At 46.7% G+C, this 17,209-nt stretch overlaps 1 protein-coding gene across 7 annotated transcripts in view; it reads left to right on the plus strand.

The window, feature by feature from the left end:
• Positions 1–17,209, plus strand: part of mef2aa (myocyte enhancer factor 2aa) — a 56,982-nt gene that overhangs the window by 18,352 nt on the left and 21,421 nt on the right. For all 7 annotated transcript variants that reach the window (XM_084477506.1, XM_084477511.1, XM_084477508.1 and 4 more), the window contains exon 4: positions 6,711–6,914. In XM_084477506.1, the coding sequence (XP_084333632.1) occupies positions 6,711–6,914 (204 nt within the window). The remainder of the gene's footprint in view (positions 1–6,710; positions 6,915–17,209) is intronic.

Below are 17,209 nucleotides of genomic sequence, written 5' to 3' on the forward strand. Positions count from 1 at the left end.
CGTACTCCCGGTAGCGTGGGAGTCAGTGGGGCCGCCCTTTCCAAACGGCTGGGCCCCTGGCCCCGTGGCACGGCACCGCCGCTTGCCCTGGCCTCTGTGCTGTTGGCTCCTCTGTGTACGTGTGTGTGTGTGTGTGTGTGTGTGTGTGTTTGCAGCTTCTCGGTAGCAATTAGGAGCCGCCGTGGCACCACAACGCCCTCTCATTTGCAGGGCGGGTCAGCGGGACACACAGCAGCCTTCTCTGGCCTCAGCCCTGCCGGCTCGCGGGCTGGGCCACAGAGGGGACAGCCGTGGAATTTACCCATGTCTGCCGCCGATAAATATAAACTGAGAAGAACCTATGTACGACACAGCCCGGGTCTGTCTGGAGCGGCCCTGGATATGTATAGCGGGACGGTGAGCTCCCTGGTTGTTTTTAGCTCCCCCAGGCACCCTTTGAGGGGAGAGCTAAATTGAGATTTCGATTTTGATGAGTAATGCTCAATGCTTAACAACGCTGTTGAGCATAGAATGAATCTCGTTAAGCACAAAAAAAAACACACAAGAAACACTCTTCCATAAGAATCAATGTTATTGCTGCTAAAACAGCAATTTAGCATTCCCTTAACAAACCCGCGCTCCCTTCTTACGGTTGCTAACACAAACCTCGGTGTTGCTACCATGCTGTAATTGATTACTACCTCATTACCGCCATGTCTCTCGCTGTGATTTAACGGCGCTACCAGTCCGCCCAAGTGAGAAACAAAATGGAAACAATGGACCAATCACAATTGCAGCTGGTCCTGGGCGGGATCCAAACCAGGGTTAGGGGCCAGGGCCACTTTATTGCATTCCATGACTGGTGACTGTGTGTGTGTGTGTGTGTGTGTGTGTTTGTGTATGTGTACGTGTGTGTGTGTGTGTGTGTGCGTGTGTGTGTGTGTGTGTGTGTATGTGTGTGTGTGTGTGTGTGTGTGCGTGTTTGTGTATATGTACGTGTGTGTGTGTGTATGTACGTGTGTGTGTGTGTGTGTGTGTGTGTGTGTGTGTGTGTGTGTGCGTGCATCTGTGAAGTTACATTAACTTTGGATGGCCGCAGATTGCTTAGGCAATCAAGGCAGCCTTTGGAATATTCCACATAAAGCGAACACATTTCTTCAGCCGTTGTTTCTTCGGGAAACAACATATGCTTAGAGAGACTTTGCTCATAATAAACTCCTCGTTCCCAGCGTTGATTTTTAGGGATCTGATTTAAAGTGACGCGCTGTAAGTTTAGCAAGAAAGTTTACCATTAGAGCACTTCTCCTTCAGAGTGTGTTTAGCTGGCTCAGCAGAAGAATTACTACGACAATAGACCGATGTGCTAAAATAAAGCTTTAGTGTCCTGTGATTCATGTGTGTGTATATATTTTGTACATGGTTTATATATATATATATATATAAATATGATATATATCTTTTTTCCACGGGCCATGGAGCCCAGAGTACCGTCTCCCAGGGGTGTTCTCGTACCCAAAAGGGGAACATCATTAGCATACGGGCCCCATTGTCGGGAGACAATTTGAATATTTATCGGCTTCACTCCAGCGCTAGCTAAGCGCATTCATAGTATTAAAATGAAAGAAGGCATTAAGTGTGGTAATTAAATAATGTGGCAGTGGGAGACATTGTGTGGGGACAGCGGGGTCTCCTTACATTATCGCTACAAGTACTTGGGAAGGGCTGTTAACCTTTCAGGATTTATACTGTCGCACGTGGCATTGGCTGAAAAGGGCTGTAATTGTGCTATCTATCATAACAAATGGATTCTCTTCAGAAGCCCATTGGTGCACAATAGGGACATGGCGCAAAGTGAGTTTGTTGCATTTAGTTCATCGTCAAAAAAGTTTAGTTTCAAGTTAGTTCAGTAATTGCTGCTTGAAAAGTGTGGCTACAATCAATGATATTAATTATGATTTAGTGGTGACAATTATCGTTATTTTCAATATCTGCAGGCTGTGTTGGTCTAAGGTTGTCCGTTCGATGAGCCCGACAGCGGATTACTTATCAGAAGACGTTGCAGAGCCACACACCACAACCACATGGGCAGTTGTGAAAACTCTGGGAAGATAAATGTGCCACAGAAGAAACTGTAGAACTCTGCATGCCTCCAGTAGTGCTATTAAATTCAACCTTAAGAAAACAAGAAATTATTTACAAAACGGGTACTTTTCCCCCTCTTTCTCCTCTTTCTACGTTTACTTCCCAAACAACCATCCGAATAAAACTCAGGTCGATCAATTTTGCAGAAGTGGGCGATCTACAGACTTTTTTTTTCCTAAAAATAAATCGCTCTCCATTGTGTCGCCGGGCCGACCCGTGGATGTCGGGCCGCTGAACCGAGCGGGCCCACCGTCGCAGCGTGATTACACCGGGCATGGGGGCTTTGACTAATGAATAGTACAAAATAACATTAGCAGGGCCCATGGCACGCTTCCTCCCTATGAGCGCGTGCAGGGGTCCTTCACCTAGTGAAATGGAAGAATGATGATAGGGGAAGAGAGAGGGTGTACATTAGCCTGGTTATGTTGAGGGGGAGCGGAGGGACGAGGTGGGGGAGTCGGAGCTTAGTGAGCGGTGATGTACAGTGACGTCCTTTGGATGCCATTAAGCAGGCTCACTGGGGGTAATTGCCCAAGTCATTAAAAGTTTGATGATTTTGCTGCTGGGTGGAGGGTTGCCTGCCCTTGCTGTGGCTCATTTTGGATTTTTTTTTTTCCTTCTCTCTCTGGCACGTCAAATGCCTATGGGCATAGAGCTCTGCTTGCTCTATCTTATTCTCTCCCTCTCTGTATGTATCTCTCTCTCTCTCTCCCTCTCTTGCACTGTCTCTCTCTGGGGAGCAAAACTGCAGATCCCTCCCATTTCTTTCCAGACCTCGCTCATTAGTGTAGTCGTAGAAGGCGTCATTATTGACAGGTGGAAAGTGTGTTGATAGTAAATGTGCCGAACAGTGAAAATCTGTAGACGATGTAGCCTCCCTAGACACTCATCCTGCCTACCATCCACCCCCCCCCCCCTGCCCCCCACCGACGCCACAACGCTCTCCTCCGTTCAGATCACCCTCAGTGTTATTGATTAGATCCATCGCGAGGCGACATGCCTTCACTATTTCGGGACGCGCCCGCTGCAGCCCGCTGTAAGACAACTGGCCTACTTTCACCGGGTTGCAAGGTCAGTTCCGCCCAGTGGTCCCGGTTGTCGGCATGGGGCCGTATCCCAGGGCCCCTGCCGTCTCCCTGATAGAGCTGATCCGGGCGGACAGCAGGAGCGGCCCCGTCCCCTCTCGGGCCCCGGCCCCCGTAACACGGCCGTGGCCAGGCCATGAGCAGGGGGCGGCTGCCACGGGGCCTGGGTCACTCCACCAGCTGGTGCCAGGCAGGAGTGTGTGTCGGCCCCGGCGCTGCTCTCTGCCACGGGGGCCTTCAGAGCCTGACATAAGGAGCCCTCACGAGGCCCCGGGTCCCCACCCCTACTGAAGGTGTCAGTGACTCATGCCCTGGCATCCATCTCAGTCCCAGATGTCTTGTTTGTCATCCTGGCTCCTCCGCACCCGGGGTTAGACAGTGATAGACCGTGTGAGTGACACCCTGTGTGTGTGTGTGTGTGTGTGTGTGTGTATGTGTGTGTGTGTGTGTGTGTGTGTGTGTGTGTGTGTGTGTGTGTGGGGAGGAGGAGAGCTGCCTGTGCATCTTTGTGTGTATCGTCTGTGTACTTTGTTCACCAATGGTTTACTCTTTCAGAATACAGATCAATCTAGGGTACAGGGCAGGTCTTTATAGTAAATACACAAAAACACTGGCTCTTATTTATTTACATTGAGTCAACTGTAATTTGCCAGGTCAGCCCCTTCTTTCAGGGTACAGAATAGTAGCGTAAAATCAAATGGTTTCAAAGTAAACTGGCGAAAAGAGACCGTTACAATACCTAATAGGTGCTTCCTTTCTCAGCCATGTGCGCTATAAGTAAAATGTTTGATCATTATAGTTCTATAACGTTCTTCGGGCCCATAGAACTAAAGCAATAATTACTGTGTTACCTCTGCCTTTGTAGTTCGACCAGGTATCATCCCTGATTGTTTATTTGTATTTGTAATCAAATTGTTGTTTTATCTATATTTTGATTTATTAATCGCTTCTACATCCGAAACATTCATATGAATATTCATGATAAAAAAGTATTTTATTTTAATTCTTTAGAGCTGACGTTGATGGCTGGCATTTTTGCAGAATTTAATTAACAGAAATTATAAATTAACATCTCAGTCTCTCACTTGTCAGATATTGAGAAACAGTCACAATTATGACTTTATTCATTTCTTAAAAGTAAGACGTAGTCACAAGACAGATGGGTCTTGTCTTGCAGTATAACTGGTGTTTAGTATGTCACTCAGTGAATACAACAATAAACTTTGATCTAATAATGAAATAGCATCAACATCAACAAATGGTTTCAGTGCCTCTTGTTACCTGAACGATGTCCTTCGTCCAGGGCTGCAAGGAGCAGGGTTTTGATGCGAACCCACGGAAAAGTAGTTCTGAAACAAGTGTCGGATTCAACGTGGTGGAATGCACATGCTCAAACGTTCATGGCCTTTACACAAAACACTACATGATTTCCATGATGTTCAAGGTTAGTGCTCTGCATTCAGAAATGCACCCGCCCCGACCCCATTGTGTGCAGCTCCAGAGGCTCCTGGGGGGGGGGGGGGGGGGGGGGGGGCGGGGAGAGGCTGCGGGCTGGGGGGTGAGATGGGGGTCGTGTGGAGGTGAGGTGGGGGTCAGGGGATGAGCGTCGGTGAGGCGCGGCAGCAGAGGGTGAAATGAAGCGATGGCTGGGTCAGCAGCCCGCGTTCAGGGCTCCCATCCATCCAGGTGGAACAGAGTCCTCCCCGCGTCTCCCTCCCTCTCCGCCACCAGCCCCTCGTCCTCCCCCTGCTGCTGAGAGGGGGGCATGGGCCTGGCTTAGCGCACCCGTTCATCTGCTAAAGAGCATACACTTTGTTAATCATTTCCACACGTACGACACTCACCGCGTGGTTAAGCCAACAAACAAATTATGCAAACCTCTGCACACCGCTGGTGTGACGGCTAGACGGGCTCTCGGGTTGGTTCTTTGCGGTGCCGGAGGCCTGTAGGCTCACTCTAACCAGGGGTGGACTGAACGTATTCGTCCGGTTGAACCCATATTTTAACATGTACGACTCGACACTTATTGCCGTCTAGTTGTATGAAGCAGATCAGACCGTCAAAGTGGATTTACAAATGTTTTTTTGCATTCGTGAAAGGAAGACACACAGTCCTTCTGTGGTCGGGCCAAGGGGAACATGCTCCGGAGCTGTGTTGCTCCTCTTTTTAACACTGTGTCCTTTTCCGAACGCCGTTCTCCTGTTGGTGCATCAGATGAGATCCCCTGGGACCTGGGCACTGAATAGATAATGGCATAAGTAAAGGCTGCCATGTTGGTGTGTGTGTATGTGTGTGTGAGGGTGTGTGTGTGTGTGTGTGTGTGTGTGTGTGTGGAGAGAGCCTGGATAATGGCCCTGTGTAATTACCTGCATAAATGATTTGAAATTCATTTTTCACAGTTTGAGTGACCACCCCATCTGCCTGAATGGTACCATACATACTATACAGCTCATAGGGCTTAGACCGCATTATGCTAGTTTCAAAGAGGGGCTAGCCGTGAGCTGTGAACAACTTGAACAAAGCCGGCTCATCTGTTCAACTCTCCTCTTTTAGTAGGTCAGTAAAATGGATGGAGAATAAAGAGCTTCATCCGCTCCGTGGCGGTGCGCCACATCTCCTGTAGTGGGCTGTAAACGAGACCCTACTTCTGGCTGGCTGTTCTTCACATTCGTCCATTCAGTCTTTCTAAACATTACCTGGAAGCCCATAGCTTGTGCATTAGCCAGGAAAAAAATGCACTGCAGTCCCAAATGTGCTTCTTGTTGTTGGTGTTTGAGCAAAACATCAGCGCGGAGAGAGAGAGTGAGGCACAGTGCAGAAAGGGCGGTGTAACACAGCGACATGTGTAGGGAGCCTGAGATGATGACCGCAGAGAGAGAGGGGCGGCAGAGATCCTGAAGTCACTCTGCAGCGAGGGCTTGGGTTACGATCAGGAGTGATGCATGACCCGTGCGTCCCATGTGAGGGATCACGTTACAAGGCTGGTGGTTTGGGGCACACGGAGCCAGGGGCTGAAGTAAATGTATGAGCCCCCATGTTGTTGCCAAAGCTCTGACTCAGCTCGCTCACTACAGCCTCTCACCCTGACCTCTGGTCCCATCACTAGAGACATTTCAGACATGCACACCAGTACAGTCGGCCACCTACCGGAGGGCTGATGCTCGGTTGTGGTTCTCTTACCGAGAGGCTGCTGTGGCGACGCCTCTCCCTGATTTAGTCTTCGTTGGTGTGTATTGTATTCAAGGTTCATTCATTTAGTCATGCCTCTGCTGTATCTTGAAAGTGTATGAATGGTTAAACTATAACTATGATAATATCTGTTGTATTGTATGATTGTTGTGGTACATTTAGTGTCCTTTCATCCACAAGAGAAGAAATAGATATGGAGAACAGCAATGGTCCCATACACTGTTATTCTGAAGATATCGACGGTTTCAATCATTGATTCAATAAGTATCCTTTCCATGTCACAATGTGAGGTTTTGTCTTCCCTCTGCCCCTCAGGTGACCTTCACGAAGAGGAAGTTTGGCCTGATGAAGAAGGCCTACGAGCTGAGCGTACTCTGTGACTGTGAGATAGCCCTCATCATTTTCAACAGCTCTAACAAACTGTTCCAGTACGCCAGCACGGATATGGACAAAGTGTTGCTGAAGTATACCGAGTACAACGAGCCCCACGAGAGCAGAACCAACTCGGACATCGTAGAGGTGAGTGTCGGCCCGCCGGTCAAACCTCATCTGCATTATTTGCTGCACATTCCTACGCATTTATAGAATTATTTTCATGTCATTTTGCTGCTAAATTGTCGTGAAATTAAATCTCGGTTCAAACGTGTTAATGCTTGACGTGGACCAGGAGTCAACAACCCACGTTGATCTGAGGCAATCTGCGATCTGACGCCAAAAGCCAAAAGAAGTTTAACTTCTTATGCTTAATGCGCTTCGACACAAATATCTTAAGATATAAAAAACACACGAGAGAAAGGACCAACAGCTTCCGTTTGTTCAGATAGAGTGCAGGGGGTCTGCTTTCTCTGATAAGTCCCAAGTCGTCTGGAGTCCGTCAACTGCCGTTGGAAAAGCTATCTCTGGCCAGGCTCTGCACACAGTTGCTGAGCGACCGCTAAAGCCTTCCCTGTTTCCCACCAGATACCGTACCTGCAAAATAACCACCACAGCTGCATTTCCCCTTCTGTTCCACTGGGCTGAGGCCAGACATGTTGGAGAGAAAGGGCTTGTTGCTATGAGCAGTTTGTAACAAACTGAGTAGGTTTCTCTTCCGTTGACATGTTGTGAAATCCTCCTGGCGCTCTTCAAACACTCTCAGTCGCTGGGCTTTGTCCCTGCATGCCTGCACATTAGTTGGAGAATACGCCACTCATTAGGCCACTCTGTAATACTGTGTGCCAGGCAGATAATGAACAGCCAATGGAAATTATTTGGCGATACATCGTGCTCCAAATGTCTCTTCAGTGACACACTCGAATCCTGTTGCTTGTGGTGCAATCTCTCTCGCCTCGGCAGACTAAATGAAAAGCACAACATGGGTCCTACACCAGGCAACAAGCCTGAAATGAACCTGGCCTATTGTTGTGTTATTATAATCACATGTTTACCCTGGACCATGTCCATGGACTACTATAATTATTATTAATATCATAATTACAACACAACATTGAGGATACCAGATTAGCGGGACTGAGCGGTTTGTGGGGGTCTCTTCTAAGTCGCACACTTAAAAGAGTGTAAGAGTCGGGGCCAGACTCATAAAAGAGAGTTTGGCCCGGGCTATCTCTTATTCATGACTCTGCTGTGCTGGTGAATTACTTGCTTGGCAGAGCTGTGAGAGAGTGCAGCTCGGACATCTAGCGAGGCCGTGCAGTCCACCCCCTCCATCAAGGCACTCCTCGGAGGCAGGGCTCACCTGGATTAAAAATACATGGGCCGCACGCCTTGCTCACGTAACAGTGACCATGTGTGCGTCTTCTGGTGTGAGTCCCCTTTTTTTTTTTACTCACGGTACGCATGACGGATGTAACGTTAACCTTCTGCGGGGAGAAGAGACTCAAATCAATATGATTTCAGGCCAAACTCGTGCACTTTCTTGTGCTTTGGGCTTCACCCTATACCCTACACCTGTGCGCGTGGGTGTGCGGCGCCCTCACCCTCGGGAACACAGAACATTCTGTACCGACCGTGAGGGACGCACCGGGGGAAAGGGTGGGACATACCTAGGGAGTCTGAGGACAAACGCCAGCGAGATGTTGATTTCCCACTCTGCCCCTCTGGCTGCTCTCAAGGAGGCTGCCCTCTGCTGCACTAAGGCCAGAACAATGTCTCGTTGTCCCTGCTCACTCACTGGGCCGGCATCTGTGCAGATACGCAGCGCACACATCGCCTCCCTCCAGCCCTGCTGGCTGTGTGGCTTCAGAAGTGAAGAAGCAGAGCAGAAGTAACCAACCTCATCCAGGCAGGCTCCACTTCAGTGTAGGCACAGGATTTTCCCCACACCCTCACAGACACACACACACACACACACACGCACACACACACACACACACACACACACACACACACACACACACACACACACACACACACACACACACACACACACACACACACACGCACACACACACACACACCCTCATACACACACACTCAAACAACCCCACGTTTTTATTTGACTGGCGTGCAACAAAACAACCAATGTTAGTGAGCTGGTAGCTCTTTGTATTGGTTGGTCCACTCTTGGCAATGGTGACACATGAAACAAATGCAGTACAGTAGAATGTGTAAAACCAATGCCCTAACCCGCCGAGGAACCGGGGTCTTGATATGGAATGAAGGGAAACTAATGGCATATGATGGGAATCCCCTTGGTTCTCTTTCCCTCTCTTTCTCCTATCTTGCTCTGCCCCTCTCTCTGTCCTCTCCTGCTCTACCCCCCTCTCTCTCTCCCCTCTCTCTCTCCTCCTAACTCCCATCTAACTCTTTCTCTCTCCTCCCTCTCTCCTCTTCCTCTCTCTCTCTCGCTCTCTCTCTCTCTCTCTCTCTCTCTCTCTCTCTCTCTCTTCGACCTCACTCCCTCTTTATCTGGTGAAATGGGCCTCACATGGACACACTTACTCTGGACACTTATCTAAATAAATTTCAATTGAATTAAACCAATAATCGACATGCAAACAATCATGTGCTCCTTGACCGGGCAGAGAAGCAAGCGAGCAGTCAGGCCATATCCTTCAGGAAGCCGGCCGCTGATATTCCTTGCGAGCAACCCAGAATCAAAGGTCACATTCTTGCTCAGTAGTACCATCTGTAGATAGAGGCCCGGGCCATGCAGTCTGTGAGAACACGCTCTGTTTTCCACAGATGGATGGGTGCCCGGGCCACAGTCTGATAAGCCAGCCGGGGTCTCTGGGCCTTCTGAAGGGGCAGCATAGAGCTGTATGATAGGGAGAAACTTGGATGAGAAACGACATGACGTGCGCTTAAAACAAAGATGTAATCAAACTAATACCAATTTAAGAGTTAATTAGAATACCTATATAAGAGTTAGTTAGAATACCTATTTAAGAGTTAGTGCTGCATCCTAGGTTTAGTGCAGGGTATTGTGGTAGCTGACTCCCAGCTTAAGGGTGCCAGGTCCAATCCCCCCTTTCCACAGCCTGCCTTTAGACTCTTGAGCTTGAGATGCCTTACCCTACATGCTCTTGTATTGTACAGATTGTACAGACCTCACAGGAACATACTGTGAGATGGTCAGTGACAAGAGAGATGCACACACACGCACGCACGCATGCACGCATGCTCACACACACACACACACACACTCACTCACACTACTGCACATTAAAATAGAACACTCTTTCTAGTTTTACTATTGAATGATCTCACGAGAATCACATTTATTTGGATCATCAAAATATATGTAATACGATCACCAATATCAAAGTAATATGTTGCAATGTGTTTATCAATATTGCACAATATTGAAATCACATGGAACCATATACACCGGACACAATTACATTCACATTAACACCACACATACACATACACCAATGTATTACCAAATCCTTATTAAACTGTCGTTGTTTCTGAATGTTTATCTTGGACATGGACATTATTCGGGTTTTAGGTCAATTCAGTATTCCTTGCTTATCAGATTTACAGATAGATTTATGGATGACCATAGCCTATGTAGCCTATACTATGTCATTTTGTTTGTATCTGCTATCTGTTGGATTTTCATCAAAAAGAAAACTTAGTTGTTGTAGTGTTTCACATTTGATTCGTTTTGTGTGGCAAATGAAAAGACTGCTGTTGGTCAATTCATTAATCGAATCACATCCTCATCCTCTTCCAGGGATTTAATATGATTTGCTCCGGCTTCTTTACTTGATGACACAATCATGATGACTAGATGCATTCATGGCTTCAAATATCTTGAAATCTGATCAAATATCCAGACATTATCTGACAATGACAATAGTTTCTTTTGATTCAAATCGAAGGTTTGTGTCAGGGTGTATTTAATTAGAGATCAGAGATCCAATCCACTCATTTAGGAAATGTCATATTTATTGAATTTGATTCCTTGGCTAAATTAAATATGAGATGCAGACGTGGGATACAGACGGCTCATACTTTACGTTGAGTGCATCAGCCGGGTTTCATCTGTGAACAAACCAAGCATTCATAGGGAAATGCATTTTGTCTACTGTATTCCCAAAAGAGATGCCCTTTTATTCACTTCAGAAAGAGGAAATGCTTTGTCTGTATTTATGTACCGTTCTTTGGTAAGCAGTCTATTCATTTTAAGATAATCTGAGTGGGAAAATAACATTTCCATTCCATTTTGAGTTCACCATCGTTATCATTGCGTATTGTCCAAGATGTTTGCGTCATCACTCAGATGTGCAGATTCTGACCACAGTATAATGTCACACTGGATACTGAGTCTTTCCATATGAATGGCTCCTTTTCTTTCCATTGTCTACTAGGGTGCTCAAATTATGAACTGAATTTAGCAATTCCCCTATCCATATTTCTAGATCCATGCTGCACTTCTTACTCTTACATCAGCTTATTGTTTTGAAGCGGATGATATACACGCACAATATGGCTGTGATTGCAATTACATTTAAACGAGGAAAAGTGTGTTTGGATGTTACAAACTCTAAGGTGTCTGTTTTACTAGCCTTGTGTTGTGAAGGGGGCAGGGATTAGACACATAGTGTCTTCACGGTGTCAATCACAGGCTGAGCAGTGATTGAGGCCCATTTCTATCATAATAAATGTAAATTGGCACATCTGCCATGGTGGGCTAGCTGTCCAGGCTCTTCAATTAGCATGATTGATCAATTATCTGGCTGCTTGTGGCTCCGTGGAAACAGGGCTATGGGATGAGAAGAGATGGAGAAAATGACACAAATAAGTGTCTTTACTGTATAAACCGTTTAAAACCCCCCCATAGTCGTAAGGAATAAGTCGAAGCATACAGTGGTGGGCAAGTGGTATTCTTTGTCATCACTTATGTAAAGCATTCCTTATGACTACAAACTACATCCTAATACTCATATGATTTATACTCATATGATTAATACTCGACTAATACTCATACACATATTAACCATATGATTCATTGAATAGAAAAGTTTAGGCTGCATTGCATCTTAGTTATCAGTCCCAGCAAAATTCTCAACTGATCCAATTGTACAAAAAACACATTATTAGTAGTTAGTTTTGTAGATTTTAATTCTTCATCAGCACAATCATTTCCTTCGGGGGAAATAAAAACATGCCCGTCTCGCGTGCCTCCTACACGGTCAGTCCTTGCACATCAAAGCACACAGGGTGAGGTTGGTTCTGGGCCGCACACTGGCAGGTTGTCCTGGGCACAGCGCGCTGCTTAATAAGGGAGGTACCACAGAGAATGAGATGGTCACTGGATGCTTCGACAGGCCGCCTTGCTCACAGTGCCGGTGGTGTCATATGCACAAAATTTGAACAAATGGAGTCCCAGAACCGTTCAGAAGCACGGTGGCATGTTTACCCAGGTGCACGTCCTGTTTAGTGCTATTGGTGAAGTCATTAAGACGATGATGAGCATATTTAATTTCTGCATTTAAGCCTTGGCAATCATGCTGTGTCTGTGTGTGTGTGCGTGTGCGTGTGTGTGTGTGTGTGTGTGGGGGGGGGGGGGGGGGGACAAACGGGTGTCTGTCTTTAGAAATTATACCAAATTATTTAATTACAAAATAATTAAACCCAATGTAGCCTTTGTGGTGTGGGATGTAGCCTACATCTTAATCAACTAGAGAAACAAACTATGCTCCTTTGGTACCTCTCTGGCCTCAAAAGATAATTCAAGGCTTTTAAATATCAATTGGTGATCTGCATTACTTTGGAGATGAGGATGAGATTAAATATCCCAATTACAGTTTCTCTCTAATGTGATTCGGTTCAAGTCGACACAACGTGTTCTGCATTGTGTTTCCTCCCATGTTTCTTACTTAGTCGTCACCGGGTTTAGCTGCTGCTTCGTGGAATACTCAGAATAATTTGTAGTGCAGCGGTGCTAATGATATTGTAGCTAGTCTCATGCTGGGTTTCAAAGTGCCCCTCTTTGTGGGACAAGGACTCCTTTTCCTCTGGGCTTTTAGTGAAAAGGGTCACCACTCCACTTTCATTTTTTCTCTCTCCATCTCTCCCTCTACAGTGTTACAAAAGCAACAGTGGTTGAATTCTCGTTGTGTTTTATAGAGCGAGCTATTCCGCCCCGCTTTTGAAAAAAAAGAAATGGATAAATGATTATTGTTAGTCCGTTACCATGGGAACACCTTGGACTCTGAAAACCGGAGCGGGAGCGGGAGAGAGCTGTTAAGATTTTTAATTTGGTTTATAAAAAAATTGCCATTGTTGTTAATTGAATTGAGAGGTAGAAGCTGTGTGTGTGTGTGTGTGTGTGTGTGTGTGTGTGTGTGTGTGTGACATTGTGTATTTCATGCTCCCCTTGGATCTGATGCCTTTCCCCCCCCCCCCCCCCCCCCGTTTTTTTCTCTTCTTTTTTTTCATGCACGTACGTATGAGTAAGCGCCCCTTTGTGATTCTTGTTACCAGGCTACTGTAGAGAGAGTTTTTGATTTTGCCACATGTACTTCGCTGACGTCAGAGCAACCGAGATATTGTTCAAGTCTGCTCTCCGGAAACACAAAAATAAGCACAAAAATAAAGCAACACACAAGGACACATGTCGGGGAGGAAGATCAGCTTGTGTGTTGCTTTATTTTTGTGCTTATTTTTGTGTTTCCAGAGATGTTTCCCGACATGGTCCTTGTGTTATTTCCGTAAACATAATCTCCACCGTTATGTCGGGTATAAGCACACGCCATCGGGAATAAAGTAGTGTCCAAACCGGCCCAATAGTTCTCGCCGTTTCTTCTTCTTTCTTTCTGATGCACTCCACGATCACAGGTGCTGATATTTATTTAATGTCCTAACCACCAACCGTCATTCAGAGGTTGAACGGGTCTGCGTTGTCACCTTCTGGGGCACCCTGGTGGAGCGGATCCCAACCTGCCTGTGCCGGGATGGGACGGGGCTTGCGCGGCCTGTATTCTCTCCGGTTTTTGGCAAGCGTGGCCCTTTAATATGGGAACTCCAACGGGACTCCGGTGACACATGCAGTATTTACTGTTGCTCATTACACTTCTCTTGTGAGGAGCTACGCAGAGTCTGACAGCTAACATCGTTGTTATGTCAGTTTGTTTTTGCTTGTTTGGCGCTGCTTTGTATTAATTGATGCTGAGGAATTCATAGAAAGAAATGAATCTGTTGTTGTCGCTCTTCGGGTGGGAAACGATGCGTCGGTTTGAGATTCCGGAGCATGTTGGTCCACCGTCGTTTGTCGTCTATCATGGCGGATCATACGGGAGTGGACACGTTTCATGTTTTAAAATGTTTCAACCCCTCAACCATCAGACACCTGTCATAGAGTGCACACATTACAAAATGGGTCACACATTAGCCTGACCTAATTCGGCGTGATCTAGTTAAATTACATCCATGCTGCACGTCGGAGGGGAGCACAAATCGGTAGCTCTACTACCTAGAACCTCCTACAGACAATGGGAACTTCATGTTCCCCTAAAACAGCAGCAACAGGGCCCCAGATCCTTTGTTCCTCGTTGACCTTGGGGGGCCCGGTGAACAGGAGGGACTCAAGCATTCAAACCCATGCATTCAGCCACTTTCTTTTCTCTTTGCCCTCGCTTGTGAAACATTCTACTTGCCCTTGCATCCGCCTCCTCCTCCACCTCCTCCACCACCACCCCCAGCTCGCCGTCTCCCAGTATGGGGTGTGGTGCGGCCGGCCCCTCCTGCCCAGGGGCGAGGACAGAGCAGTGCCTGCTGGGAGGAGGGCGGCGTGGGGGTGAGCTGGCACCACGCCACCCCTCCCCCGGCTACCTGGCTGCCCGACCAGGGGCCAGAGCGGAGCAGGCCCGACGCCGCTCAGATTGATGAGGCTGGGTCCGTGCGAGCAGGTGTAGGGTGTTCTGCTGCAGACTTCCTGCTGGCACTTCCTGCCCTTCTGTGTGTCGACTCCCGGGCCCGACTCGGGCCAGGCGCTCCCGCCCGGCCTGATCGGAACTCCTAATTGTCCTTATGAATATTTTAGATGCCGGCAGCAATGAGAGTTGAGGGTGGGAGGCTTTGGTTTCAGGGCCCATGACAGCTAATGATCGACCCGAATGACCAGAGAGAGAGAGTGAGAGATCCAAAGAGAGAGAGGAATCCAGAGAGAGAGAGATCCAGAGAGAGAGAGAGAGGGAGCGAGAGAGAGAGAGATAGAGAGCGAAAGTGAAAAGGAGATAATCTGCAATAATTACCCATTAACATTTGTTAAGGCAGTAATAAGCATTACTGAACAATTCATTAACCGTTAACAAATGGTCTAGCAATCATTCACAGATGATGTCCATGTAAATGAAGGTATTCATTTATACATTAAATAATGTATAAATTAATACCACTACTTTAGTAAACATTACCATAACCACACCATTAGTAAATGATTACTAGACCATTAGTTTACTCAATTGTTTCCCTTAACGAGCTTCGACTTGCATGCTTCTTCCTGTTACTTGCATCTACTTCCTGTCTACCGGTTGAGTCAAATCTGAGCACATTTTCTTGTTCTTCCTCTATCGGTAGATAAGGAGGACATTGGTTTGCCTCCATCCTGAATTTGCTCCGTGATTCCCCCTTGCCCCTAATGGAACACGTGGTGTGCTGATTGAGATCACTCCCTCTCTTTCTGCGGCGACCCATTGCTTGGTCGCTTCCCTCGTTCAGACGAGGCCTACAGCAACTCGCTCTCTAATGGGCCAGCAAGCCTCCTGTTTGGGCATTTTAATGTTCTGTATTTGTCAGAGTGACACCCCAGTTGGTCAGACGCAGATACATAAAAGAATGGATCAGTATGATCATGGCTGGAGCTCATGTAGAAGTGCTAAAACACCACTAACCCAGATTAGGCTCTGCTATTTTCTTCTATTGTCAATTGTGTTATTATCCATTTAAAATATAACGAAGAGTCCCCTGTTTTAGTTTCACTGAAGTGCTTCCCCTCGGTTCCTTCTCGTCCTGCCAGCCGTCACTAGACAATAGGGTAGCAGCAGGCTATAATAAAATAATATGACTCAAAAATCAAGTGTGGTATTCAAGTCAAAAGCCTCGCAGCGCCAACCACGCCTTGGACCGCGGTCCACACAGCAGCAGTCATGAAAACAAGCTGTAGAAGTTAGATTTATTTCCCTCCAGAGTGGAAGACAACGGCACAAGAGGGGAACGCCAGGGCAGCGGATGGCTCCGTGTCTTAAGATGTTATATAAGAGCAGAAATATTCCTCAGCAGATAAAAGCCTTCTTATCAGTCGCCTTCCCATGCCGATTTTCAAGTGTGTTTGGAACTCAAAGAGGCCTTTTGATAAGCCCATTACATGGAACGGCCCGGACACAATGCTAATGTCACGAGGATTAGCACGCTACTTTGCCTAGCGTAGCGCCGGGCACAAGGGCTAATTCAGGGCCCTGCAGGGCGCGAGCTACTGGGACGCCCGGTCGAAGGAGGCTGGGGAGAAACCTGAACACAACCAGTGGGAACGGCACGGAGAGGAAACGACAGGGCTCCATTACCCCAGTGTCCTCTTGTTATCCTGCTACTCGTCTGCTGCTTCCTACACACTACACCACTTCTACTAAATCAAATCCACGGAAAACAATTTGGGGGAAATGAAAGTATCCTGCATTGCCATGTTTCCTTGAGTTGCAACACTTCTTTCAGGCATGGAAGCAAATGAGACCCAGCCATGGGGTATGAATGCACTCCTGATAGAACCTGAGAGACATCTCAGTGAGGTACATTTCCTGCACAGATCACAATAATTGCCAGGGCACATTACATTCAAGGCACTTGACAAGTCCGATGGCTTTTGTGAAAATGTACGCAAACACCAAAAACAAACATGTATTTGTTACTGTTAAGTAAAGCTGTTAAGTGTTAAGTTAGGCTTTGATGAATAATTTGTGAACTTTGTTTCTCTGTTTTCTTTTCAACATAGTTTATCTATTTTATCTGATTTCTATTACAAATATATGCTCTACTATTGGTATGTCTACTGGTATGGTGGTATGTCTAGTATACTAATACATATTTTACAATCAAAAAACAGCCCTACGATGGCAGTCTAGCAGCAAGTTGAATACTAACCTCAACCCTCACGTCACCCTTGTGTGCTATATGTGTGTGTGTGTTATATGCTGTTAATTTACTGAACATAACATACCAACTCCAATTGTACAGAGTTGCCCCAAGGACTTCTCTGTCTAGAAGAAAGAAACAAGACTGTTCAAGACATATAGGCACGCACACACACATGCTTTTATTTGAATCCAAATTTACAAAGAAGGAGAAAAAGATCCACACATTTTGGGAAG

This window comes from Micromesistius poutassou (assembly GCF_964030765.1).
Source record: "Micromesistius poutassou genome assembly, chromosome: 13".
NCBI classification, from domain to species: Eukaryota; Metazoa; Chordata; class Actinopteri; order Gadiformes; family Gadidae; genus Micromesistius; species Micromesistius poutassou.